This window comes from Cryptotermes secundus, unplaced genomic scaffold (genome assembly GCF_002891405.2).
Source record: "Cryptotermes secundus unplaced genomic scaffold, Csec_1.0 scaffold77, whole genome shotgun sequence".
NCBI classification, from domain to species: domain Eukaryota; kingdom Metazoa; phylum Arthropoda; class Insecta; order Blattodea; family Kalotermitidae; genus Cryptotermes; species Cryptotermes secundus.
Window position 1 is genome coordinate 415889 of NW_019739940.1, and position 27531 is coordinate 443419.

General features: G+C 40.6%; 1 protein-coding gene across 6 annotated transcripts in view; it reads right to left on the reverse strand.

Annotated features, from left to right (window-relative positions):
• Window positions 1-27531, reverse strand: part of LOC111872013 — a 120930-nt gene that overhangs the window by 37910 nt on the left and 55489 nt on the right. For all 6 annotated transcript variants that reach the window (XM_023865478.2, XM_023865481.2, XM_023865476.2 and 3 more), the window contains exons 6-13: window positions 25428-25608; window positions 22971-23104; window positions 21261-21476; window positions 16926-17156; window positions 10408-14097; window positions 7072-7225; window positions 5621-5817; window positions 4863-5015 (exon numbers count right to left, since the gene is read on the reverse strand). In XM_023865478.2, the coding sequence (XP_023721246.1) occupies window positions 4863-5015; window positions 5621-5817; window positions 7072-7225; window positions 10408-14097; window positions 16926-17156; window positions 21261-21476; window positions 22971-23104; window positions 25428-25608 (4956 nt within the window). The remainder of the gene's footprint in view (window positions 1-4862; window positions 5016-5620; window positions 5818-7071; window positions 7226-10407; window positions 14098-16925; window positions 17157-21260; window positions 21477-22970; window positions 23105-25427; window positions 25609-27531) is intronic.

The following is a 27531-nucleotide window of genomic DNA, read 5'->3' on the forward strand; positions in this document are numbered from 1 at the left end:
ACTCTCCTCCAGCAGAAGGCAGTTTCTGTGATGAGCACGGAAATGCCATCAAGCCAGCAATTGTTGCTAACTACAACAAGCACATGGGTTATGTCGACAAAGCGGACAGAATGGCAAACAGTTATAGCATCTGTCATCGAACCTGGAAATGGACAAATAAATTATTTTTCCATCTCCTGGATCTGACGAGTCTGAACAGTTATATCCTGTTGTCATCCTGTGGTGCGAAATTGTCACACAGAGAATTTCGTCTCGCCCTTGTGCGGAACATGCTGGAGCATGCTGGAAGGGGCCCCCCTCGCCCTCAACGGCCCAGGGGTCGAACCCCTGCCGTTTCATCGGGGTCATTTCGAACAGAGAAGGCCAAACAACAGCACTGGCTGACTTCCTCTACTTCGAAATTGAGGTGTTGAGTGTGCTCTTCGCATGGGAAACGAAGAACTGTCCGGATAAAGTGTGTGAAGTGTGATGTGGGACTCTGCATTTCCGGATGTTTCCAAGATTTCCACACAAAGCCAACATTCCGTTAGACGACGCAGGTCGGAAGAGAGACAACTTATAAAGCTGGTGACCAAAAATCATGCAAGTAGAAAAATAATTTATAACTTAAAATTAGATTTTAAAAAGCCGGCCGCACGTGTGGACTGCGCGACGACATATGGCGTCATTCCTCCCCTTGACTTTATTTTAATGACGCCACATGGTGTCGCTCGGCTCTTAAAGGTTAAACCACCGGTCCGCAATGTGTTAACATTGGTTCCCACCTATCAGATGGCACCATAGTGTCATAACTCAGATTACAATAAGAGACCTCACCACTGCGAAAACCTCAAATTTTATTATACCAATATTATGCCAGAAACTGTGGTATACATGACACTTCAGGAATTATCTTTACTCCCATCTTTAGGTGATCAGTGATCATCATAATGACAGATGTTACTACTTTCAGTCTTCATGCCCATATCAGTGGTGGTGACCACTGGGATCACACTTGGCTAGCATACATATTGTCATGTGTCACAGTGACTAAAGACAGGGTTTGGATTGGTAATTGTATTTATTAACCATGTGCAGGTCGTAACTACAAATAATTACAACACTACTGTTGATTTACACAATTCATAATCGCTCCACACTAATCTTCTCAGTCTATTTTTACTAGCATTCACTATCCGTTTCCTGGGAATGGACTTATACCACAGGAACTGTAAAGTCACACTAAATCACACACTCCCAATATCACTGTAGTACAGCAAACATAAAGTCTTCACAGGCAGACTTACTGTACTCTTCTGTACTCCTCAGGCTTACTGCTTGCTTACTGTACTCCTCCCGCTTACCGCTATACTCCAGACACTTACTACTCTGCTTAGGAATTCTGCTCACTTATATAGACACAGCACAGACCTACAGAAAACATATCACATGATCGCTATCCAGCCAGTCCATTGGTGCTCTGGCTGGACGTACAGAAAACACATGATACATGATTTCTAAGTGCTGCCGTGCGACGTCATTGCGTATGAGCAAACTCCACAGACATAAAGAAAACGCTGCTGTATTGTTGGCCATGTGTATGTTGCGGGTGTTGTCCGGCAATGGATTTATATGTCACATTATGGTACCAGGTTTGCACGAAAATTTTGCCACTAAAATGCAGCATGAAAAGAGCTACAACAAATCTGTCAGCATAATGGTAATCAATCACCCAAAGAGTGGCTTAATTCTAACACCAAAGAGTTACATGTATGAAATATATAAATAAATGACAATGGACAACATAACATTCATATAATAAATTAACTTTGTCACGATATACAACACAACACTAAAGGTTGCGGTGCAAGGGCCAGCAGTTAGGCCCACTCCTTATGCATGTGTAACCTCTGTCACAAACCTTTAGAGGAACACAAGATACATTTTACTCAACAACATAAAAAATTAGGCTACTCGATAATAAAAGTGAATCTCTCACTTGAAACCAACCATAGATTAGGAACGAACACAATTATGGTGAGTCATTGTGAGTGATTAGATGTCTGGAGATGCAGTTAGTATCTGCTTTGGAGAGCCTTCATCAAAGGCTGATGTGATGAGTGATATGGCTGCATGCAGTATTTACACCCTTTGTTATGTGTGACAAATGACAGTTGGCATTCCAGTGTCCATTATGAACAGCATTGACCGTGATGACTAATCACCTGACCCCATCCACTCTTTCATCAGCAGTCTGCATAGGGACAGCTGAGAGCATACTTTGTGGATATAGATATGCTGTCCACACAGGGACAGCCAATATCATACTGAGCATACTCTGTGGGCATAGACAGCCAAGAGCATGCTCCGTGTGTGATGGCTTTGTGAAACACTGTGACACACCTGCATTATCATGAGTCTGAGTTCTGTTATAAAACAGAGATGTGATTAAATAGCAACAAAGTTGAAAATTTCAAGGCTACTGGAACTTAGGTTTGGAGTGTGGAAGAATTCATGTACTTGGGAGGGACTATGAATAAAGAGGAAACTTCAGAAGATATTAAAAGCTGCACAATGAAAAAAAAATGGACACTTTATACAATTATACCCACTGTGGAATGCAAACTATTTGTTAAAATGAAATAATACTTATAGCAGTGTCAATGCTGTCCTTCTATGTGGCTGTGAAACATAAAAGACAAATTGAATTCTTTGACATAAACTATATATCTTTTTGAACCATTGTACAAGAAGAAAACTGAACATAAAGTGGTCAGGTTTGAAAAATTGAAGATAAATATGTAGTGGAAATCAAAAGAAGAAAATGGAAATGGAATAAATATATGATAATTATGGGAATGGGACAGAAAAAATATACACACTGGACTGTTATCCTCAAGGGCTCAGAAGCAGACATGCTAAGAACAATTTGGACAAAAATAATTAAGGAGGAAGAAGGAAAAATGTGGAATAAGATGAAAAGTTGGTTGAGAACAGAGCTGAATGGCAGCACTCTGTGGAAACTCCATGTTTCTCCTAGGAGTAACAGGAATGAATGGATGAATGATGATGATGAGTTCCAATCAGGTTTCCTTGTGCACAATTTGTCCTTGATGTTTCCACATGTTAAGAACTAGCACAAATTAATGTCAAGGTTATGGGGTGGTTGTCCTGTCCACAATCATGGGAATTCAGGATGAATTATCTGAGAACAAAACTTTCCAACCAGGAAGTCAAACACCACATTTGCAATGTCTGACTGAGTCCATAATGCATATAGAACCAATTGCAACTGGCAGTCTAGAGCAACAAGTTGCGGCATGAGGTTCATGCCCAGTATGACCATATACCGTCAAATGAGTCATTAAAAACAATAATTCAATAATTCTCTCTCTCTCTCTCTCTCTTGTGAAACTAATGTGGGGGTTCATTAGACTAAAATCAATGTTGTTTAGTTTACAATTTGACAAAACCGAAAATGAACCAGACTGAAAAGACGTGACGTAAAGCAGTTATTAAGTGGCAAAATTCAGTCTCTAATCTTCATTATGTTCGCCAAGTTCACACATCACAGTCATCTCGTACAGATCAGGGGACAATGTTTACTGAACTGAAATGAACTACAATCACCAACTACACTGTGGTTTTCTTGTTACTTTCATGCTCTGCTGTATTGTCAGCAAGCAAAACTCCATGTTCTCTGGACCAGTTACTTGGACTGGGACAAAGTATTGACACAACACTGAACCCTTCTTGCTGAATTGTCATGTGGGTCTGGGGTCCACTGGGTGTTTAAATGTGCACTAAAATGTCTAAAATTCTTTGTTTTCACAAAAAAAAAATAGCATAAATTTTGCTTTCTGCTCAGCAGCCAATACCCTCTGCCATTTAACTGCTAACTGCTTTGCTACGTCACTAGCCATACAGTGCTCTTCAGCCACTGACAATAGTTTTCATGAACTAGTGCATTCACTGACAAAGTTCGAAATCTGTTCCTAATATAACGTAATGTCAACAAACAAGAGGAACGGGTTAACATTTCGTATGCCGCCCTGTAACTGTATTAGATATATACACACCAGCATATTGCGAATGACTCCTGATAGGCAGTGAACAAGCTACTTCAGGCTACTTGGGCTGAAATTTACACAAATTTCAGAGGAATGTACTGCCTCCAACTTCAGGGTGGAAAAGCAAACTGTACAAAATGCAAAGTTACATCAAGCATGGAATAAGAGGTATGGATACAGGCTGAGGTAGGAGACCAGAGCAAACCAACAGAAGCCAGGAGGAATGAACTTGTAGTGACATTAAAAGGAGCCATGAGAGAAACCAGAGCTTGATGCAAGAGGGACCAACGAGAAGTGTAGGTGGCTGTGAAAGGAACAAGGGCATCACACAGGAAATGGAAGGAGAACATGAGCATAAGTGAGAAGACCGACGGGGCGATGTCTGGGGATGAAGGGGAAGGAAGGAGCTGCAAGGGAAGCACTGGCAGGCATGTCTGCCCACTGCAGGCCTCATTTCTACCAGACTATACAACAGAACATCCCAAAAGATAGTGCTCTTCATGGTCAAGGCTAAAAGAACATCAAATCTTAAATACAAGTTAATGAAAAGAGGGTGGGACAGGAGAAATAAGGACAACTAAACACTGATTCAACAACTGTCACTCCTAGGGTCAAAGAAACTCCAAGGAGCTACAAAAATTTCTCCTGCTAATCTTCCCTGAATTTCCACATTTACTAGAGAAATGAGTGCTCCTATTACTGTTTGCACATTTAACTCATGGTGACACAGAAGAGTAACTAATCACATATCACTGACTTATCCTATTGTAATGGATAATTGAAGGCTCTAAGGCCTTCTGTGATTGGGCATACCTGTTGCTGCTGAGATGGGCTGGCCTTATGATTACTGCTACCACCTGAAGTCTGTGGGCTACTCCGCGGTGTGTCTCCTTCACGGACGCTGCCGTCACCACCCTGTTGGGTATTTTGTGCACATGTTGACATGTGTTGTGGCCAGTGACGTTGCTGTAATACAACAAATATTATGGGGGAGAACTATTTCTGAATGATACAACATGTAAGAGGCTAGTTGCTTGACTTCCCACAGCATATACCATTCTTATCTAACTGTAATATAGCTGATATAGCTACAAGCTACTAGTCACTCAGCTGCTCACAAAAATTCCCACATATTATGCAACCTCATGGTTCATTACATTGTTCACAACAGCCCACCATCAGATCTCATCATAAGCCAGATGAATCCAGTCTACATTCTCCATCCCACTTCTCTAATATCCAGTTTAATATATGCTGGAGAGCACTGCCACCTCTGAGGAAAAGCCGAAATTAAGTGAGAAGATGAAGAGCTCTGTAAGCCTATCCTATGTCCATCCAAGCGTCACATGGAACTGTTCCATGAGCTAAAACCAACAGATTAACAAAACACGAAGAGAAATAACCGACCTCTGTACAGTGTGATATCCATAACACAGTATCAGTTTTGCAATTAACATAAAGGCCAACGGAATACACCAAACATCAGAGCATACGTTCAACAACTGCATACTCTTGTACCACATGATGACCCCATTTGTCAAGCAATACTGTCGTACACAGTGTCATATTACCTGGCATGGGTAGTCACAGTATGACGTGTTCCAGCAGCAGTAGAATAAAGCCTCTTTGCCGCAGTTAGTGCACCACTGTTTCTTTTTGGTTTCTTCCACAGCCCTCTGTTTTTCCAGCTCACATTGCCGTATAGTCTCTGCAACCACACGTTGCCTTTCAGTCTCCATGCTGGCTCGCATTTCCATCACTATCAAGTCTGCCAAACAAAAAGCACATTCCAAATTAGGGGTTCTCATGGCTGTGACTGCTAGGATATGGCATCAAGCAGTCTTGTAGCAGCTTATCAGAATTTCAGAGGTATGTACAGCATCCATCTTCAAGGTCAAAGGTAAAGCAAAACAAACCTAACTCTGATTGTGCTCCAGGAACTTGAGGCACCAGATGAAGGGACAACTTTAACACACACCACTATTAACAAGCTTGGTTATTTGTAAGTGTTGAGTCCAAACTACCACAGAGGATAAATGACATAAACTCCGTCCCAAGTGCAAACAATATATTATATGCCCTTGATCTTGCTCTCCTTTACACTATATGTTTCGGCCTCAAATGGCCTTCATCAGGTGTATACACTCACGTTGCTGTTACTGTGCACTTAGTTTAAAATTTAACATTTAAAAACACATTGTTCCTTTCCTTGTCATTATCAACATCTACTTCGTTGATATCTGTCTGGTTTATAGATTATTTTACACATGTTAATTTTGATTTTCCTGCAGTAGCACTATAAAATATCTTTAGTTCTAATTTTAAAATCCTTTAAAATTTTTCTCTAAATTTTAAAATTCAAAATTTAAAATTGTTAGGGTTACTCGCCCTATGTCTAAAGTGCTGCAGCGGCTAGTTCTTGTTTCCACACTGTACAGGCGTTATTCTGTGTAGTCTTCCTGTGTGCATGCCGCTGCTATTCTTTACTACGTATGAGATCTTTTTCACATAACAGTCATAAATGAAAACTCTTTGTTCTAAATTTTATTTCACATGAGCCATAAAGGTAAAGAACAAAGCACAAGAGAAAGAAGCTCCTACAACACTGACTGACCCACTGATCAGGTGATCAATGAATGACCTTCAGTTTGCTTGGGGGATACCACAGTGTCTGCTGATACGACATTCTGAGAAGATCCCTGGACATGTAACAAGCCGGCACAATCTTCAGCAGTAAATAAAACACGAAAGATAAGAGTCAGTGGGGCAATACCATAAGTCAAATCTGATGGTAATTTGACTGCAGAGTAATTACACAAGAATGACAACAGAACACTGTTAATTCTTGCCTCATTTTTGTTCACAGTCTCTTTCCTTTCTTTATATTACATAAGCAACAATTCCTTCATTTGAGCATCATTACTTCTCAGAAGGTTAGCTACAGGGGAATGAACCATATTCTTGGCACAGAACAGGTACTTCTGCTTACTTTGGACATAAATTAGGAAAGCAAGTCACAAACCTGTATTGTGCTTCATCTCTGCCATCTCCTGGTTGTGACGCCACTGTAACTTCTCCAGTTCTATCTGTAAACTTTTAATGGTTGCTTCTGGGCTGCCAATGTTGGATAGGTCCCGAAGGATTTCTTCTACAGTTGTCCTCAAGAAGTCATTCAGCTGTTTCACACACAAACACTGTCAGCAATCTCTACATAGCAGACAAATTGCAACACTTAAATACCCCCCCCACACACACACACACACACACAAGTTCAGAGACTGAAAGAAAGGCCAACGTAACACCTGTAAGCAATGATTTCCAAATTCGCACATCTAGATGGAAGGCTAAACCAGACTTCAGCCCATATTTCTGGGTTTTTCCACAGATATCAGTTACTTTGGTTACTGTATGGCCCAAATATAATAAGGGATTTTTCATATTTTGCTACTTGGAAAACCACTGTCAATTTTAAAATATGTGTATTATGAAAATAAACTGCTTTGGACATTCTGGCATCAACAGAAGCACTTAGCAGGTAATGCAAATGTTCCAAACAATGCCGCAGTGCAGGCTCCCTTGAAAATGCACATACGTACGTGTATAATGTAGCAAGCAAATACTTATTTTAAGAAAGCTGTTCACCAAGTGCAAATACTATGAAACTGAACTTTTTATTAATTAAAAATTAGTAATTAAGATAACTGATAACCTGAGAGAAGCAGTACACAAATAATAATAATAAAGAAAGAAAAATATACAATGCACACACATGGCAAACATACTCAATTTTCTGGCACACCTTGTTTCTTAGCACTAACTTGATGGAGCTGAGCCCTTCTTGAGAAGCTGCCAGTTGTGCAACTATTCAAGAACTTCCCAACATTTTAATGGAAGCTGAAGGTTCATTACCGTGTTCACAACAGCCCTCCACTGATCCCTATCATGGGACAGGACAATCCAGTCCATACCACCCAATCCTATCTCTCTAGGATACATTTTAATATTATCCATCCACTTATATCTTGGTCTTCCTAGTGGTCTCTTTCCTTGTGGCCTTCTCACTAATATCCTACATGCATTCATCTTGTCCCCCAATTGTCCACATGGCCTGCCCAACTCATCCTCCTTAGCACAACATTACAAATCACCACAATGTTTGGTACATGTTCCACAGTCATTTTAAACAATGTTACAATATCAAATTCAATTCTTTGTTGAAGAGTAAAAAGTTTATTTTCATTACTCTCCTCTTAAAGTGTCTGATTTCAAGGCGTCATTTTATATTTATGGTTGTCCCCTGTTTGGGTACATAGGAAAGTGATCTTTATTAACGTAACATACTGAGTATTCAATATTGTGACTGCAGCAAGTTGCATCTTGTACTTTGATATTAACATAACTTAACTGTGTGTCCAGAATTTATCATAAAGCTCATATAAAACAAAGCCTTTACACTAAGTTTATTGAGACCTCCAGAAAATATAAAAATACAGAGGGGTCCAAAAATATTTTCTCACTCTTTGATAGTCAATATTTTTGGAAAAAAATGACATGTAGTTACAATTCTTGCATGGAGAGAGAGAGAGTCATTGCATGCATTCAAAGTGGCCACTATCAGCGGTTAAACAGCGTCAATGCTGCCGAACTGCTCAGCAAACTACAGCTGTCAGTGTGTCCAGTGTGATGACTGCACACGATGCTTCGCTGGCTTCTGTCGATAAACTTCATCCTTCAAAGTTCCCCATAGGTAGAAGTCGAGAGGTGTTAGGCCTGGAGACTGTGGTGGGTACTCAATAGCACCTCTTCGACCTATCCATCATCCAGGTAGTGTCATCCAAGTACGCTCTGACATCTTGATGGTAGTGAGGTGGAGCACCATCTTGTTGTAGGTCAAATCTCTCATCTCCAAACAGCTCTCGAATGACAGGGAAGCATATTAAGATACACCTGACCAGTTATGGTACATTTTTTTGGACCCCCCTGTATACATCTCCTGCCGCTGGTGACCCGGGATAACATAGTCGGTATAGTGACTGGCTATGGGCTGGACGATGTAGGGGTCAGAGTTCGAGTCCAGATAGGGTGATGAATTTTCTTTTCTTCACGTTGTCCAGACGGACACTGGGGCCCATCCAGCCTCCTATACAATGGGTACCAGGGGCCCTTTCCCTGGGGGTGAAGCTGACCACTCACCTCCAGCTAGTGCCTAGGCCAAGAAAATGTGGATCTATACATCCACTCCCCCATACGCCTTCATGGCATAGTGCTTAATTAGTTAAGTACAGGAACAACTTTACCTTCACCTCTAAATCTTCTGCTGACTAAGACACAACAATTCTACCCCCAAATTAAAATATGTTGTATAATAGACTGTAGTATCTACATCATTCATGTTTACACCTGATTGTTTTAACAGAATCCATGCAGGATTTGGTTCAGTCCACTAACTGAGGTAATGAACGTAGATGTATATGTACAATAGCATGGCCTCGGATATAAGGTGTCGCTCTCCCCAGTTAACTCCTACAATGCAGCTGCAATCACTGCCTGACAGCTTCTTGCCCTATACTCCTCCTAACACATACCTTAGTGACAATGTCTACAATATGGCCTACACTTCAGTTCACAAATATTTTGATGAGGATAAGTCTGGTGTTACGAAGTTGTCAACACTATCAGTTACTAAACATCATGAGATTATTTTATTCAAAACCCACCATGATTTATAAAAAAACTGTGACATGACTAAACACTGTGTGTTGTGTGGTAACAGCTTGATCAAAAAGTGAGCCATCACTAAGCAACATCTCATGACAACTAAAGAACTGCTGCAAACGGTGTTTTCTATGCAGTCCATGCTGAGGCTACATAGTGACAGCCAGTGAGTAGCCAGTGATAGCTTATGATGCCATGAGTTGCAGCATTGAGTTGTGAGATGGTAGCCAGCCACAATACAGGCAAAAGAGCAGAAGCATCTTGATTGTTGGGAACCATAACCTAGTGAAGACTGGCAGATTCTAAAGGGTCTTGATTATTGTGTATAACACTCATGATTACTGGATTTCTGGACTCTGTTCATCATCTGGTATTATTCCATTTTTTAGAATACCAGATGATGAACAAAGTCTTAATCCAGGAATCCTGATTAATATAGACAGTTATCCAGCAACGACCGGTGAAGACTACAACACACTGAGATTGCATGTGCTGTAGTACAGCAATTTCTAGTGTGTGTAGATTAGTGAAATTGTTATAGTTACCCGTAGTTATGAGTTATATGAGTCAAATAAATCCAGTTAGCAACCCAAATCCCATGTCCAGTTACTAACACGTAACATTGTTATGTCAATAGACGTACCTTGTGTGCATGCCTGTTGAGGTCTGCAGACACAGGCCCTGCATCTGAGGGTACGGAAGGAGGGTGCTGCGACAGGAGGGGACCTGAGGGTCGAGGCTGCAGCTGAGGGGGCATGCGAGAAGCTCCAGGGCCTTGTCCTACTGGTGAAATCCTGGCACTATTTCCCACTGGGTGAGTTTGGCTGTGAGGTACTTGCATCATCCGTGAAGTCATGATGTCTGCACCACCATTCACTATATGAGATGGCGATCCAATATTGCTGTTCACTGTTCTCAGTGCCTGAATATGGTTTGTGCTTGGAGTGCCTAACATAGGAGGTAACACAACCATAGCACTACTGGGATTATTGTTGTTGTTATCACTGCCACCAAAGTTCTCTGCATTAGTGTCTCCTGACTGCTGTGCTGACATTAGGATCTCCTGAGGTGAAGTTCCATATGAGCTGCGTCTTGAGTCTGAACTGTTTGAATTTGTTCCAGCAGAATTCCGCCTTTGGACCGATGATTTGCTACCAAATGACCCAACCCCATTTACAAGTTCAGGGTGGGATTTCACTTTAATGTTTGTGAAAGGTGGCCTGTTAGGGAATGACTTCCTAGCTCTAGATCTTGGCTGGTGAGTGTCACTGCCGCCTGAAGGTCTTTGCCTCTTTTGTTTACCAGTACTGTTCTGTCCAGTTATGACATTCTGGACAGTTAATGGGGCCTGCCCAGATGTAGCATTTGTTGAGGAGTTATGTGACTCATCGTGGTCACTCTCATGGTCACACTCCATGTCCAATGATGTCACAGCACCTGATGACATGCCCTTAGCTGAGCTAGAATGACCACCATAACCTGCACCAACCACTGTCAAACTGATATCTTTTGAAAGGTTCACACTAGCCCTGAGCTCATTAACATTTATATCACTGCCAGAAATTTTGCTCTTACTTAAGGCTGGCACCTCTACACTCTCAGCCGGTTTATCATTAATCACAGTTATGGTTATACTTGGGTCAAGAAAAAGTGACGGAAAGATACCGTCCTTCTCTGACACAGAGGAGGGGCTATCATTACTTGCTAATCTGTCTTTATCGTCTAACATGGCTGAATTCAGTTTCTTATTCACTATTATTTTCCCTTTACTAAACTTGTCACCATCGGCTTCAGTCTTCTCGCCTGGAGAACTATGGTGCTTGAATGCAGGTGATGTCTTAGCTGAATTATGACGGTTGGACAGTGTTGAAGCAGAGGCAGATGACGACTCTTGCATTAGTTCATCGGGATCCAAGGGTTCTTCTTTGATCTTCTTGCATAAAATACTGCTGCCATCAGTAACACAGGTCCTGTTTGTAAAATCCTCCTTTCCTGCAGATGGAGTGACCACTGTGGCAGCGGTAGAAGTCTCATCATTCTGTAATGGTGCTAATTCACTTGTCTTGCAGTCTTTAATTTTCTTATCCAAAGCCTTACTGGTTTTTGCAGGGTAGACTTTCAGCACAGCAGCCTGACAAGCACTTAACTTCATGGATACGTCTGAATTATCCTCTGAACTACTGCTACTAGCAACAGAACCTACCCTGTCACTGTCAGACAATGCTGGCCCTTTACTTGTTTCATCACTTACTTTATCCTCTGACTGCTCTATCCCATTCATTTCAGAACATTTATTACTGTTCATTTCTTCAGTGAGAGACTTTCCTTCAGATCTCTCCTCTAGAGGATCAAAATCTGTGTCAGCAGGACTTGAAAGTGAACCACAAATAACAGTTTTGTTCTGGGATACACACACAGCAAAGCTAACATCAGAAGGTGGTTCAGAGACAATGACTTCTTTACCAGCTGGTTTCGTGTCCATGACTGACTCTGTTTCCAATTTTTCTGTAGAGCTCTGTACAGCTTTAGACTCTCTGACTGCTTCCTGAACAGGTCCTGATGCACCGCAATTTTCTTGAACAGGCCCTGAAGCACTGTTCTTTTCCTGAACATGTCCCACTGCACTGCCATTTTCCCTATCCGGTTCCAATATGTGGTCCTGCTCCTGAATAGGTTCCACTGCACTGTTCTTTTCTTGGACAGGTTCTAATATACTGACTTGCCCCTGAACAGGTTCCACTGCACTCAAAGCGCAGCCACCATCATCCTGTTCTACATCCTTCTCAGCCACTACTCCTGCCTGTTCAGTGGGCTTGGTATTTTCAATATTACTTGACTCAAGCACCTTAGCATTGTTTTCCAAAAGACTGTCATCAATGCTGCATCTACTATAACCATGTTCTGGCGTCCGCTTTGAAGAGTCCATAACAATATCACCGTCTCCACTTTCACTTGAATTATCACTCAATCCTGCTTTTATATTCACATCTGTGGGATGATCATTTTGCACCACATTAAGTTTATCTGTTTGAACTACATTACGGTTATATGAAGGGAGAAATAAGCATGAGCGACTTTTGGGATTAATACTGCTTTGTTCCTTGGCAATATCAGAAACTTCTAACCTGTTCTTAAGCAAACTCTCTGTATGTGAATTCCCTTCACTGTCCTTAAATGAAGTACCTTTGTATGTGTGCTCTTCCCCAGGTGATATTTCCTGAGCCTGCTTAGGTTCTGCAGGTGACAAAACATGTTTCTCTTCTGCTGCAGGAAGTTTCTTATTACATGCAACATCCTTCATTAAACATTTACTAGATGGAATATCCCTTGTTAAACATCTTATTTTCCCTTGCAGAATTTTACCAGGAGGCAAAACCAAATTGTACAGAACCACCTTGGGCGAGTATTGTTTACCATAATGTTTCGGTTCAGATTTAAGTGGAGATTTATTGATAACAGGTGACTCTGACCTTTCCTTGTCATGTTCATCCCTCTCTGAGCCACATAAGTCACCATCTTTAGAATCTCCCTTATTCTGCCCAACCTTTGGCTTTCTAGTTCCATTGCAGGATGTTTCAAGTTTCACATTTGTCACTCCATCATTTTCCTTGGCAGTGGTTGATGAAGTTTCACAGCCTTTAGACATTCTTGAGCTTTCTTCAGTCTTATTCTCCACTTCAAGGAAATCCTCCTGTTTCTCTAGCGTACTTCTTGAGACTACTTCAGGAGGTGCATCCTCAGCATCCTTACACTCTTCACTGGACTTGTCTAACCCAAACAACTTTTCCTGAAGCTTCTCTGCAATACTTGGACTTCCCAAAACTTTCTTCACCACATGAGAAACATCTTTCTCTACTTCACTACTCTGCATGCCAGTCTCTCCATCCCTTACTTTAGCACCACTACAGGGAAGCACTGTGTCTGTACGGTCATCGGAGTCCCTCACCTTCCTGCCCTCTGAAGTAACAGTCTGTTTATCTTCATCACTCACACCCACACTCAGTTTGGCAGCACTCTCCTCAAACCTAGACCACTCTACAAGAGATGCACTCTTACCGCCGATGACATCAGCACCCATGCTACTTCCTCTGACTTTCAGAGTTCCCTCATCATTTTCCTGACTGTCCTCACTGCTGATGCTGTTGTGATCACAAACACTGCTTCCGCTGCCCATCCTTTTATATGACCGACTTGCTCTCTTTTCATTGTCACTATATATGTCTCTGTCCCAAAGTTTTCGTTTTTCAATTCTGTTTCTCTTATAACCTGATCTGTCACTTGCCACTGTTGTCTTCAATTCATCAGCCTCTGAAGTCTGGGTTTTATTTCTTTCCTGAAAGAACAAATTCCCTATTTTAACATGAGATCTGGGGTTATTATGACAATGACCATGAGGAGTACTATATTCTGGGAAGTGCCACCATAGTCTAGTAGAAGTTCTTGAGGAATGCACTGTCTCCACCTTCAGGGTTAAAGAGTAAAAGCCACACAATCAATAACCCAGAAGACCTCACATTCTAGTAATGGTGAATGAATGAATGTATGAGGGGTAGGCCTTCTCGGCCCTTGCACCCTGACCTACAGTGGTCTATTGTGCTTTTCTAGTAATGATACGCTCCACATTTTAATGTCTGATTTCAGTTATATCAGTCTACATAACAAGCGGAAATAGGAAATGGACGAAACAAAATGAATTTCATGACATAATGTAACAATATATTCTGTAGTTTATTCAATGAAGATGTCAGGGACTCAGATCATAGTGTCACGATTTTGAGTAACTGTGGATGGGGTTTGGATTGGTAATTAGCTTTACTGACCACTTACAGATTGTAACTACAAGTAACTATAACACTATCACCAATTCAGACACTCTACAAATCATTACAGCATGCACTAAATCTTTTCAGTCTGCTGTTTTCACCAGTTGTTAGTGGTAGTGACTTCCAATGGCAGACATTCTTCTTACTCTGGGTTCCCGAACTATCCTTGTGCCTCAGCTAGAAGCTTCTCATAGCAACAGCTCACAAAGACCAAACTGAAGCAGTTCTCCAACTGACTGACTGCTCACCAACCAACTACTCTTCACTTCACTGACTGACTCAACCCAACTGCACTAACTCACCAACTAACCACTTCACTTCACTCTACTCTACTCCACTCAACTGAACTGGCTCCACTAACTGTCCTGCATATAGCACCTAGGCATGGACCACACAGAAAACACTGTTCCTCTGTATCCATTATTGCTTGTGCAGGCATCGGAGCAGACTGCACAGAAAATGCCACTTTCCAGCCAGTCAACTGGTGTGTTTTGAATGTGTTGAATAACAAAGGGCATTGTTTACAGAGACATTACTTAGCAATGGGTCTAGATGCTACAATATACTGCTGAATGATTTGATAACAGTGAATAATGAATTGAAAAATATGTGAAAGAAACGGCTGTAACTTATTTTAAAGTACTACCTCGCATCTGCTTGGAGAGCCAAAGGAACACACTGAAAAATCTGTGAGGACAGCTGGTGCCTCAACTGAGATTCAAACTTTGCACCTCCCAAATACAAGTCAGAACCATTTTCATTTGAGCCAACTTGCTTGGTGTGTGTGTGTGCATATAAGTAAATAAATATAAAGCAACAACAATAACAATGATGTAAATATGAAATTTTAATAATGTGACATAACAGCTGAAAGCCGGAATGATGGAACAAGAAGAGACGGCCGTAACTAGGCGACAGCATGGTGGACATGTTTCCATCGCAACAAATAAATAAGCAGCAAGAGAGGAACTGTTGTAAGTGGTGTTTCCTGTTCATTCCATGCCAAGGCTACATATTGAGGACCCAGCAGCAGCCTAAGCAGTCTCAAGTCTTGAGTTGCATTGTTAGCAACCACTACCTAGCAATGATTACTGAACAAACAGAAGCCTTTACTCATGCTAGTTATGTAGTTACGAGCTATAAGAGTTCAATAAATCCAATTACCAATCCAAACTCTGTGTCTAGTCACTAACATGTGACAAAATAGTACAAAATTATAGGACATTTATGTATTTTAATAGCTAGCATATATATAATAAAAGTCCTATGGACAGAGAAATTTTATGCAAGGCTGAGAGCTACATCTCTTGTATGACAATGCATGATGATGGTTATACACTGAAATGGCAAGAAAAGTCTGCTTGCTGCTCCTGGCTGCCTTCATGCTGGTTTCTTGCTTGGCTTATTCTTTGGCCCTGAAAAAGGAGGCAACATGTTCCTTCAAAAATGCTGGACTACATGGCTTTATAACCTATAAGATAGAACTCTTCATTTTCTGATTTGTTTATTATTAGTACTAGATGGAGCTGAATGGTCAGCTTCATGCTTTGGCTGACTTTATTCATAAAGAAAGAGCCTCAAATGACCATCGGGCAAGAGAGTGTGTGGGGCCCAGAAATTTTCTGGATGTGAAAAGGGAAAATTTTCAAATGCTCCTGCCTTGAATAATACACTTAAGGTTAAAGAAGTGCGAGTCTCAAAACTTTTAGACTGAATCAAGCAAAAACTCTTGATCTTGATTTGAATACTGATTTCTCAGTCTTAACTCTGACAATATCAGACAACACCTTTTGCACTGCTCTGTAGGATGCAATCTATCTGCTCCATCAGAATTGTGAAGAGCACCAACACTAGCACGAATCAACTTGCAAATGAAATTTCTCTTTCTTTCTGCCCATGGTGAAAAATTACATGGCCCTAGAATTTATTTTTATAAATACAATGATCTATGAACATTTTTCACTGAAAAGGGACCTGATATCAAAAGTGACAAAATTACACTTGACAGTATTGTGAAAGTGTTTATCGTTATAAACAGTAATCGCCCTGATCAGTGTAGCAGAGAAAATTCTTTTTCTCATCCTGATTCTCAAAGTTTTCTTCCAATTCATGACCCCTTGATCTGGTCTGAAATTGAGCGTCATTCTCGCGTGTACTTCTATAAAACCATTCACATTTCAGCGATAACAATAATACATATTGTTAATCACACTACTTTACAACTACCTGTAAGATTACAGATATGTGACACAAACTGGCACTGATCTATTGCCATGATGAGTACCTTTACACTAAAAGCTATCATCATGCAGTGCCTACATTTTACACGGACACACACCTGTGCTTCTCTGTCAGACTGCTGAGAGCGCTGATATGTGCGAACTGCAAAGCCTCCTGCTGGGAGCTTGCTGCGTTTCGGGCTGGGTTCTCCGTCTCCAGTGCAATCATACCCTGGCAGCAACATGTGCAATTGCTCCTTCTGACAAGATGGGTCAAAGAGTGTTCGGAAGGGGGCATGTTCGAACGCACCAAACTTATCCCGCAGCTTCTTGGTGTGCTGTTCAACCTCCTGAAAAAAAAAATTAACCCTTTCACCAACTCCATAAATATGTCATGATTTAGTGGTGTGACTATGGATGGGGTATGGATTGGTGACCATATTTATTGATTGTAACTACAAATAACTATAACACTATCACTGACTTCCACACTTTACAAATCACTACATGCTAAGTCTTCTCCAGCCTGCAGTGTCTTCACTAGTCATAGCTTGGTAACAGCTCTCAACAATGGAGATTCCTCAGCTTCTGTGTTCACACTGTTACTGTATAGCAAATATCCCACAACTGAACTATAGCGCCATCTCTTCTCAGCTTCCCTTGTAGAACTCAACTATCAACTGACTGGGTTGCACCAAATGTCTTCCTTTATACCCTTTTGCATGAACCGAATAGAAAACACCGTTTCCAACACCAACTATATTGTTACATGCATATTCATTGCTGTGGGAACATGTTTGCTCAGCCGTTGCCTCGAAATGGTAGCTGTTTATTCGCCTTATCCCAGGGTTGTTGCACAGCAATGGCTGTACATGTTACAATATTGTCACACGACTGAGTGATGATAGGTTTTGGATTGATATCTGGATTTACCAGGCACTTTTACAGCTCATGACTACATTTCACAGACCACTGTCAGACACGGACTAGTGTTCTCAGTCACGTTGCTTGGTAACAACCTCCAATGGTGAACGTTCCTCTGCTTCTGGGCTCATGTGCTTGTAGAGTCGCAGCCATATCATGCCAGCCTCATGCTCTTACCACTGGCTTCAGCTGGTACTTCCTTCGGCTGCTAAGACGAGGGGCTGGACTGACTAACAACTCAAAACTGATTCCTTATGCAGCCGCAGTGTGGACTGAGCAGAAAATACTGCATCCAACAGATGCTCTGTTGTTGTGAACATACACTGCTTTGCAATGACTCTGGTACTGTTGCGTGTTTGCATAGCAATGGCTGTTTCTCTGGCTCCCTTATTCCAGCTGTTAGGCCTCATGTCACAATATATTTGGACAATCCACTAGCTGCCTACCAGACCCATAAATGCATCATCAGTTATGAAATCAACATACAAATTCTAAGCTAAAAACCTTTGAAGTATGCAAGAGGCTGAAGCATGAACACTTGAATTCCAAGCTAGAGTTTGCAAACAACTTGAAAGGTTGAAGATAATACACTCCTTCATAGTAAAAACAAGATATAATTGTGAATAATGGGTGGTGAAGACCTTCTTTTGATATTGTGACATGATGCCTAGAAGGTGGAACAGTGGAGCCCAAAGAGGTGGCCACTTCTAAGCAACGGGCCAGCAAACACACTCCCACAGCAACAGATATGGTTGCAACAACAGAAGAACCGCAGTAACTAGTGTTTTCTATGTAGTCTGAGGCAAGACTATACAATGAGGACTGGAACAAGCCAGTCCATCAAAGTCAGAAGTTAGCAGTTAGTTGTGAGGGAGCAGTTGCAGTTGGTGGTTGGCCATGAGCATGGAAGTAGAAGAATATTCACTGTTAGAAGCTGCTACCTAACAATGACTAACAAAGACATGGTATATGCTGCAGTTATATGCAGAGTATCTAGATTACTGAGAGTGTTATAGTTATTTGTAGTTAAGAGTCATATGCATTCAATTAATCCAACTATTAATCAAAACCCTGTGCGTATTCACTAAAAGTGACGGTATTCATCACAAACATGGCTGCTTCCAGTAACAAGCATGTGCTAACAACAGAAAAGGAAAAAGAACATATTTTAGTTCATTCTGAGTCAGCAGGTGAGTCGTTCAGTGACAGTGAACATACCGATAGCGATGCTGTAGTAGGGGAGGCAGAATGTGAGGCTCATTTGTGCAGTGGAAGTAATTCTAGTTGCATAAAATGTGTAAAATTAGCAAAATGGGCTCAAGTGGTATGATGACAAGGAAGGTTTGGTCCAGCTATTTTTAACACTAGTCATGATGATGTTGACATAAATTGCGATGACCTGACCCTTCAAAAATGGAAGATGGTGTTCACATCTTAACAAAAATATTTGCTCAGATAATGTCCAGAACAGGTATATGAATCCATTCAGTAAGTTTTGTGTGTGTGTGATTAGGGGCATGTCAGCATCTAAGGCTATTTGTGTCTGAAAAATCTGGAAGCTAAAAATCCATTACACACATCAATAAAATCAATACAATCCCCTTCCCACCTCGAGGGCATGATACCATGCACAGTCGGGATGATAGGCACCAATCCAGTGGATGGATCCACTGCTCTGACTTTGATGGTGGCCTTCCACTGGAGGAAATGTTTTAAAATATTGCCCCAAAAAATGTGGCAGGAGGAAAAGTAATAGCTTGAAAATCATGACAGTGAAAGAGAAAATTTCATGGGAATTATTATGTCTCCCAGTAGGTTCAATTTATCTTCTATGTAAAAATTTAATGGTTTAAGAATTCCAGCGCCAATCATGGTGGCCATGTGGTCTAAGGCATGAACTGTCTTCACTCGCTTGCGCACTGGGCAAATGGGCTGATCACTTGTCCAAGGAGTCCTACTATCTGTGTAAAAAAGATTCTGAAACTGAAGAAGAGGCCAGGGCCCAACAAAGGGCTGTAGAGCCAATGATGAATGAACAAATGAAACAAAGAGTTTCAACATCTTTGTGGTACAACCTGTCCTCAACTAACTTAACAGCTGCATTCTTGAAAAATTTAACAATTTTCCTGATAACCAAATAAAATAAGACAAAAAGCAACTGAGATTAAGCATCTCATTCTTTTAAACCTGGGCTGCGTAACTCTGAACCACCGAGGAGGAACGCCATTTCTGAAGTACCTGAACATGGGCCACATTATAAAACCAGTATGCTGATACAATGCCCTGATATGATCAGATCTGTGAAGCAGAGGCACAAAAATAAAAATCAGACCCATGGTAAAGTTGTTCCTGAGCTTAACTAATTAAAAACTATGCTATGAAGGCGTACGGGGAGTGGATGTATTGATCCACGTTTTCTTGACCTTGGCACTAAATGGAGGTGCTTTAGCCCACGGAAAGAGCCCCCGATACCCAGAGGATAGGAGGTTCGGTGGACCCCAGAGCCGGTCTGGACAATGTGCATAAGAGAAAACCCCAAATCAGACCCATAATGTTGAAAAATATATTTGAATGAAAAGCTGTCTGACTGACAGTGGATAAAGATCATCCACTGCTGGTGTGCTAGATTATATCAGTATTGGATATGATCATGGCATTATGCTAACTGCATACTTTTCCAAGTTATTTATTAGGTATCATGTGAAATGAACCAAAACAATTTTTTCCAAGTTTTTAGGCAATTTTCACCATGTTTCATAAAAATGAAGAGAATTAACACATCCTTTGGGGAGAGTAAGGACACTCTTGTGGACTGCACAAAACCAACTGGCAAACATGTGGACAACCCTGTTTTAAGCAATTTTAAATTAGAAATGTATCATGCAGACGTTTACATATACAAACCTTACTATGAGAGTCACCCAGAAAGTAAAGACTGTTCAGTGATAAAAAATTAAATAAATAAAATTATAAAATTTTATTTTACATGACAATTACAGACCTTAAATCATTTTTTTACATAATCCCCATGAAGATTCAGGAACTTGTCATATCATGTGATGAGGTTCTGTATGCCTGCACTATAAAAATCTGCCACCAGTCCACTGAACCAGTCACTCTGTTGCTACCCATGTGTCATCCCTGGCATACCGCGTATTCAAAAACAAAATTACAGCTCATATTTCACAATCGGGGGGATTCTCAATTTTCGTACTCATTTTTAAATATTACAAAAAATCTCAAAATGATAGAATCAAGGCGTCATTCACTTGGGTTGTTACTAAAGCTTAATGAGGCCCATTAACCTTGAAATGGTGAGAACTGTTGACCTGCACAAGTGTTATATGTCACTCCTTTTTACTTCCTGGATGACCTACATATATGTTACATTTAAGTGTAATTTACCTTTACAACTTTCAAAAAATATTTAGCCACTGTATCATAAAGGGGCCAGATCTGGTCCTTGAACTGGAAACTGTAAAACTGCAGCACAAAGTTATATGTTTATGACAAGGGTGAAGTGTAAGTACCTGTATGCAGGCATCCAAGTTGTTACGCTTCTTGTTGCGGGTAGACCCAGGCATGGCCTTGCTGTACAAGAAGCACTCTCGGACAGGAACCCACGCTCTGTCATGAGCTCCGAAGAATCTCACATCCACCATTCCCTCTTTGTTGGTACGCATCACCTTGGCAGGCCAGAAGGGGAATCCCTTTAGTTTGGCCCAGACAAGGATGTGTGGCTTACGCTACAACAGAAAATTTGGTAAAAACTTTACATGAAATACAAATATTATGATTCTGGACATCATCCATCATCCTTTTATGTCTGTCCTGTTTATATTCTCAACACGACATTTTGGAGACTGGATTCTGTCTCTGCCTTTAAGCAACACTTACTCACTTTAATTGTTTCTTGCATCCTGTTGTGTATTTAATCAATATTACAGTCAATTTTACCGACCACACAACATATTTTCATTATTATTACACTACATGTTTCGACCTCAAGAGGTCATCCTCAGGTGTATGAACACAGCTGTATAATTACACGCAATCACATTCGTCTTCTCACTTATTCAATCCTGTATCTTATTCAGGCTCATGCTCAATAAATCAAGCTCTCTCATAAAACACAAGTTAAAATTGTTCTAAAAGTCAAAAGTTAAAATTTAAATTTAAAATTGTTTAAAAAATTTAAAGTTTGTGAATCAAATTTCAATTCAGGTCACTTGTTATGCTTTTCACTTTCACTTGTATTCAGTCACTTCCTACTTACGTTCATCACTGCGTCAAGTTCACTTTAACTAGTTTAATTATATTATTGATTAAACGTTCATGAATTAAAGTTCAATTTCATTATAGATTGCACTTTTTCACTTTTTGAGGTCTTGCTGTTCTACTGCGTCTTCTGAAGTTGTGGATCTGTTACGGTCCATGTCATGATGGCTACTGATCAGTAGCTGATCCTATACCTCTCAATTCTGAACAGTTTCACTCTCATCACCTCTTATGGCTCAAAATTATCATACCAGTGTTTCAGATTCGCATTGTGTAAGGGACCTAATACATGAGGGAACACAACTGACTTGACATAATGTATGACACAGTGCATAATGGCCCTTGCAAGGAGGATGAATTTGGTGCTATGTGTGTTCAGTGAAAAGCAGAAAAGGACAAAATTATGACAACCACAACAGAATTTGGAGTTGTGTGCTAGTCACTGTTTCAAGCACAGTCATAAAAAAACACAGAAATGTAACTAATAATGACAATATCACTATACTCCCATAATATTTTTTATATAATAAAATACTGCTAAAATAAGAGGCTACAGGGGTGTAAATTTTATGAAAGGAATGATGAGAAAGGGCAAGGCATTTTCTACAATGTCTACAGATATCGGTGTCTCATTCTTATGCTTCGTAAAGCAACGAAGTAAGAACGGCTTCGTGGAGAGAACTACAAACACTTCAAGACTTCTGCAACCTCCAGGGGTTGGGTGAATAAAACAAAATAAGTGAACGATTCAAATAAAAAAATCTGAGATAATCTCTGGGGCCTAAAGAATCATTTTAGACACACAAAGTCAATAAGACTTCTTTTCTTGGCAATTTAAATAATTTAAAAAAACATGACATAATGGGACATAGTTTTCCCATCAGGTAAGCAGAAGTTACATTTTACAGAAAATGGTATTCCCTTCTGGATGCTGGAGGTTTTGTCGTACATTTTGTACTTACACAAACTTCAATGAACCATGAATCCTTGCGTGTGTGTGCATTGAGATAACAGTCTGGGCAGTTCTCAATTTCAGACATCTCCTGCTTGCATATCTTCACCAGAACCCTGGCTACGCCGGTCAAGCGGGACTGATCTGTAACAAGTATGCACATTTTGCAATATGGAGAGCAGGAGGAGGATGGTAGGAACAGCCAAACTGCTTTAAGAATCAAGAAACATGGAAGTCAGGAACAGTGCAATGGAAGACTCTGTTTATAATACACGGTGTGTCCAGGATCCGTTAGGATTCATTTTTTTAGATTTTGCCCTGCAATGCCATCTGTTGGTGAGTTGTGGTGATAATATTCTTGAATTTTCAGCTGTGGCTGTCTGTAATTTCAAAGTGCAAGCATCGCTGCATCATGTGTTCTGACTTCGAAGGTAACAGTACTGTTCTGATGCTTGTCGAAAAATGGTGGCTGAACAGAAAGCCAACATCAAATTTTGTTTGAAGTTAGGCAAAACAGCCGGAGAAGCATACGAAATGATGAAAAGTGTGTACGGTAGTGATTGTTTGAGTCGCTCGAACATTTTTCGATGGTATGCTGTATTTCGTGACGGCAGGGAGGACACTGAAGACGCTCCATGTGCATCAAAGCCGAGAACAAGTTGCACTGAAGAAAATGTGAAAAAAGTGACCGAAATCCTTGCATCAGACAGATGTGTTTCTGCAAGACTCAATGAGGAGCTTTTGGGAATAGCAAAAAGTACTGTGCATAAAATTTTGACCAAGGATTTGGGCAAATGGAAGGTCTGTGTACGGTTTGTACCGCACATGCTATCAGGCGATGAAAAACATGCCAGAGTGGAACACTGCAAAGACATGTTATGGTCAGCCCAAAGTGATACAAAATTTACAAAATTGATTGTTACTGGTGACGAGACATGGTGTTTTCAATATGAGCCTCTCACAAAGTGGCAGAGTGCAGCGTGCAGCGTGGGTGAGCCCAAAGAAGCCGAAACCAAAGAAAGTGCACATGCAAAAGAGTCGAGTAAAGGCACTGCTAACCATTTTCTTTGATTCCAAAGGAATCATTCACAAGGCATTTATGCGGCAGGCAGCAGACTGCAAGCACAGTAATTGAGACTATGTTAAAAAACTGTGATGCTTGGAATGGCGTGGAGTGAGATGCCCTCTGAGCACATAGTTCCTTCTTTTGTTGCTAGATGACACTTGGTGCTACTTTTGCAATTCCTTAATGCATGTACACCTTCATCTCTTTACTCTGGAATACAGCACACCACTAGTGTATTGCAAGGACCATCTTGGCTGGGATGGAAGTCAGCAGCAGTGTCGCTGGGAGTGTACATGTTATGAATACCACTTATAGCCTAATTTCCTTTCTCAATGAAAGCAAGTAGAGCTTAAATGATCACCACGCTGTCTGTGTGTCCTCTCCAGCATCATGTTTTTTAAATTACCTACAATCAATAACAACATGGCAGTGAAGCAGACTTGTGACACGGAAGTGACACTAGCTCTGCTTAATTCAGGGTTCTGGAATGTCTAACAGTAATAGATCCTCAAAAGAATACCTTTTGTTGAGCCAATGTCTTTTGCTGAATGTAAATATCAACATGGCAGCCACCAGAAAATGTTTTTTAGCATGGTGACAGTGCCAAATTTGAGAATCTACCTAATGTATTTAATGCATACAGAATATGTATGAACTAGTAACTTCTTATAACAGTCAAATAAAATATCACTAATAGTAATAAACCCGCAGAAACAAAAATCTATGCAACAGGAAAGCAAGCATTCTAACTTCTGCTTGCTATTTCTTACTGTAATCACCAAGTCCATGAATGTTGCCACATTTCCAAAGGATTAATGGATAATTTTCATGTTATAACTCAGCATTCTCACTACAATATATGGATACATAAACAACTATAATACTCAAATAAAGCAGATAAAGATTATTAGCAAGACATATTCATATGACACACATGAATAAAAAGTTCAAATAAAATTTCTCCATTATTATCAAGTCTGTTAAAACATAAATACAATCTGAAGCATCATCCAAAGGTACACAGTTTTCCCTGTGCTTAATTAAGTACCACACCACAGAGATGTATGAAGGAGTAAAGGTATAGGTTCACACATTCTTAATTATGGCACTATATGGAGGCAAGTGTCAACTTCATGCTCTGGTCTCTTTCCTTTGGGAAAGAGCCTTGTGTGCCAATGGGATGGACTGGTGAGCCCCAAAGCCCATCCAGATGCTGTGGAGATGAGAAAAATATCTGTCCCTGCCAAGAATCAAACCTTGATTATCCAGTTGTCCTGTCCACAGCCAAGTCACTATACTGACAGCTAACATTATACAAGATAATCTCCACGTTTTCAAAATACTTGTGCTGAAAATCAAGTTGAACCTCCAGAACATTATAAACATTAAAAAAAATCTTACAAGTATTAAATATGATGCAGTTATGAAGAATCCATTTTGCGTCAGCCACAAATGCTTCAGTGCTGCCATACATTCTCTTCTTCATGTTTCGCTCCAGGAGAGAGAGATCCATGGGATGTGCCACATATTCTCGATACTGAGGGAACTCAGTTACATCAACGGCTTTCCAAAATGGCTCAGCCTGGAAACGAATGGTGATGATCATACAGAATGTTACTCCATATACCAGCAAAACTACAAAGATTAACAGGTTCCTATAAAATAAGTTACAATATTGTACTACCCATCACCACTGGGTAAGTACATATACAAGTTTACCATAAGAAACAACACCACATGTCATACACATAACACTAATATAGGTTACAGACACATGGGCGTATAGATGAGGGCATACTCCAAAAACTTAACTTATGGACATAAGCACAGCAGTTTCATCAGCTATTTTACAGATTCCTGAAGATGACCAGTGTCGGTCATAGTATACACCAGTGATGTAGATATTATGCTAAAAGTTTAGAACTTTTAAAGGCTTTATTAAGCAAGTGGCATGTAAGATGTTATTAACAAANCAATAATTAAATAAGTCACAATATTACTTTACACATAAAGCCACACTTGATGTTACACCCTACATTGGGCCCATTCAAGTATGTGAGATATGAGGACCTCACAGTGGTGTCTATGAAGTACTGTCTTCTGAGATATAGCAATGTGTACTCTGGTTGAGGTCCAGAGCGTGTATTGTCTCCACCTTCAGGAATCTGGGTCAGCAAAGCATGGGAAAAGTTGGAGTGACGCTGGCTGGGAAATGAGACCTTTGTAAACCAAGTAAAGGAAGGAGAAAAGTAAACAAACTGAGGCCTTTAAACAGCAATTTTGTCCAGCAAGATACTGACGGCCTGAGAAGCTGTGTGAGCACAGATATGGATGGGAGGAGACACAAGATGACATCTGGGACTGAGGAAAAGTATCAAGGGTGAAGAAAAGGAAATGAGAAAGAGCGGAAAAAGCTTATTCCTGTCCTTCCCAGCATCTTTTTGAAGCACACACGCTTGTTCAACTATTCCTGCCAATGCAGGAAGCAGCACTCAAACTCAGTTTTTGGATTCATCAAGAGCTGCTCTGCTACACTATGCTCAACCGTCTGCACATCATCAAACTCCTCACCTTTTAAGGTTTGCATAAGTTTAGGGAACAGGAAAAATTCACAAGGAGCCATATCTGGTACAGGCAGATTTCAAATGCTGGGGTTTATGGTCAGGACGTGGGGCTTTTCAATCTGGAAAAGAACTAACGCATTACAGAAAAGAAGAAAGAGAAAACTTTACATTACGTTCAGTAGAGCTCTGGAGTGTTATACTATGTGTACCATCCTTCAGTGTGCAGAGGCACACCACAAAGCGCACACAGAAATCTCGTGTCATCCTGATGCTTCTTTCAGACAAACCCTGCAATGTTGTGTCCAATTTTTATTACTGTTCACGGCGTCGATTTGGAATACTTTGTGGTCTTTTATTTTTCTCAGCAGTTGACATACCAGGTATTTTTAAGTGCCTATTTTGATGGCGTTTGTACAACTGGTGTTGTCGAAACGTCAGGTTCGTCAGAAGACGAGGAAACTGCGTCACTATCTCCAACGATTAGTGTCTTACTATTGTAAGTTACATAGCACAGAAAGCTTTTGCTTGAATATCTGTTTGGCGTGCACTTAGGTAAAAAGGTAAAGCTATCCCTGTAACAGGCCGTGGCGGCCCATAGGGTTGTGAGACGTCGAGGCTCCCACATTTTCTAGACAATCGACTCACAGATGGCGGTGAGGGTGTGGAGTACGTGATGAAACGAACAGAGCAGCTACAGAAGATAAAAGAACACTTTCTTCGGCCACTGCACAATCTTTCGTGTTACGGCATAACAAGAAACATACTGATTAGCAAATTACACGCCGTGTGCATAGGTTTTATGATGAATGATGCATTCTGACTACATGTTTGATATGCGTGCTATTTTGACCTGTTCCCTGTCATTTACTATAGTAGCCTATCCTTAAAGCTGAGGAAAATTACGGCTTGTTTACACGGAAAAGTGAACTCCCCGGATTTTC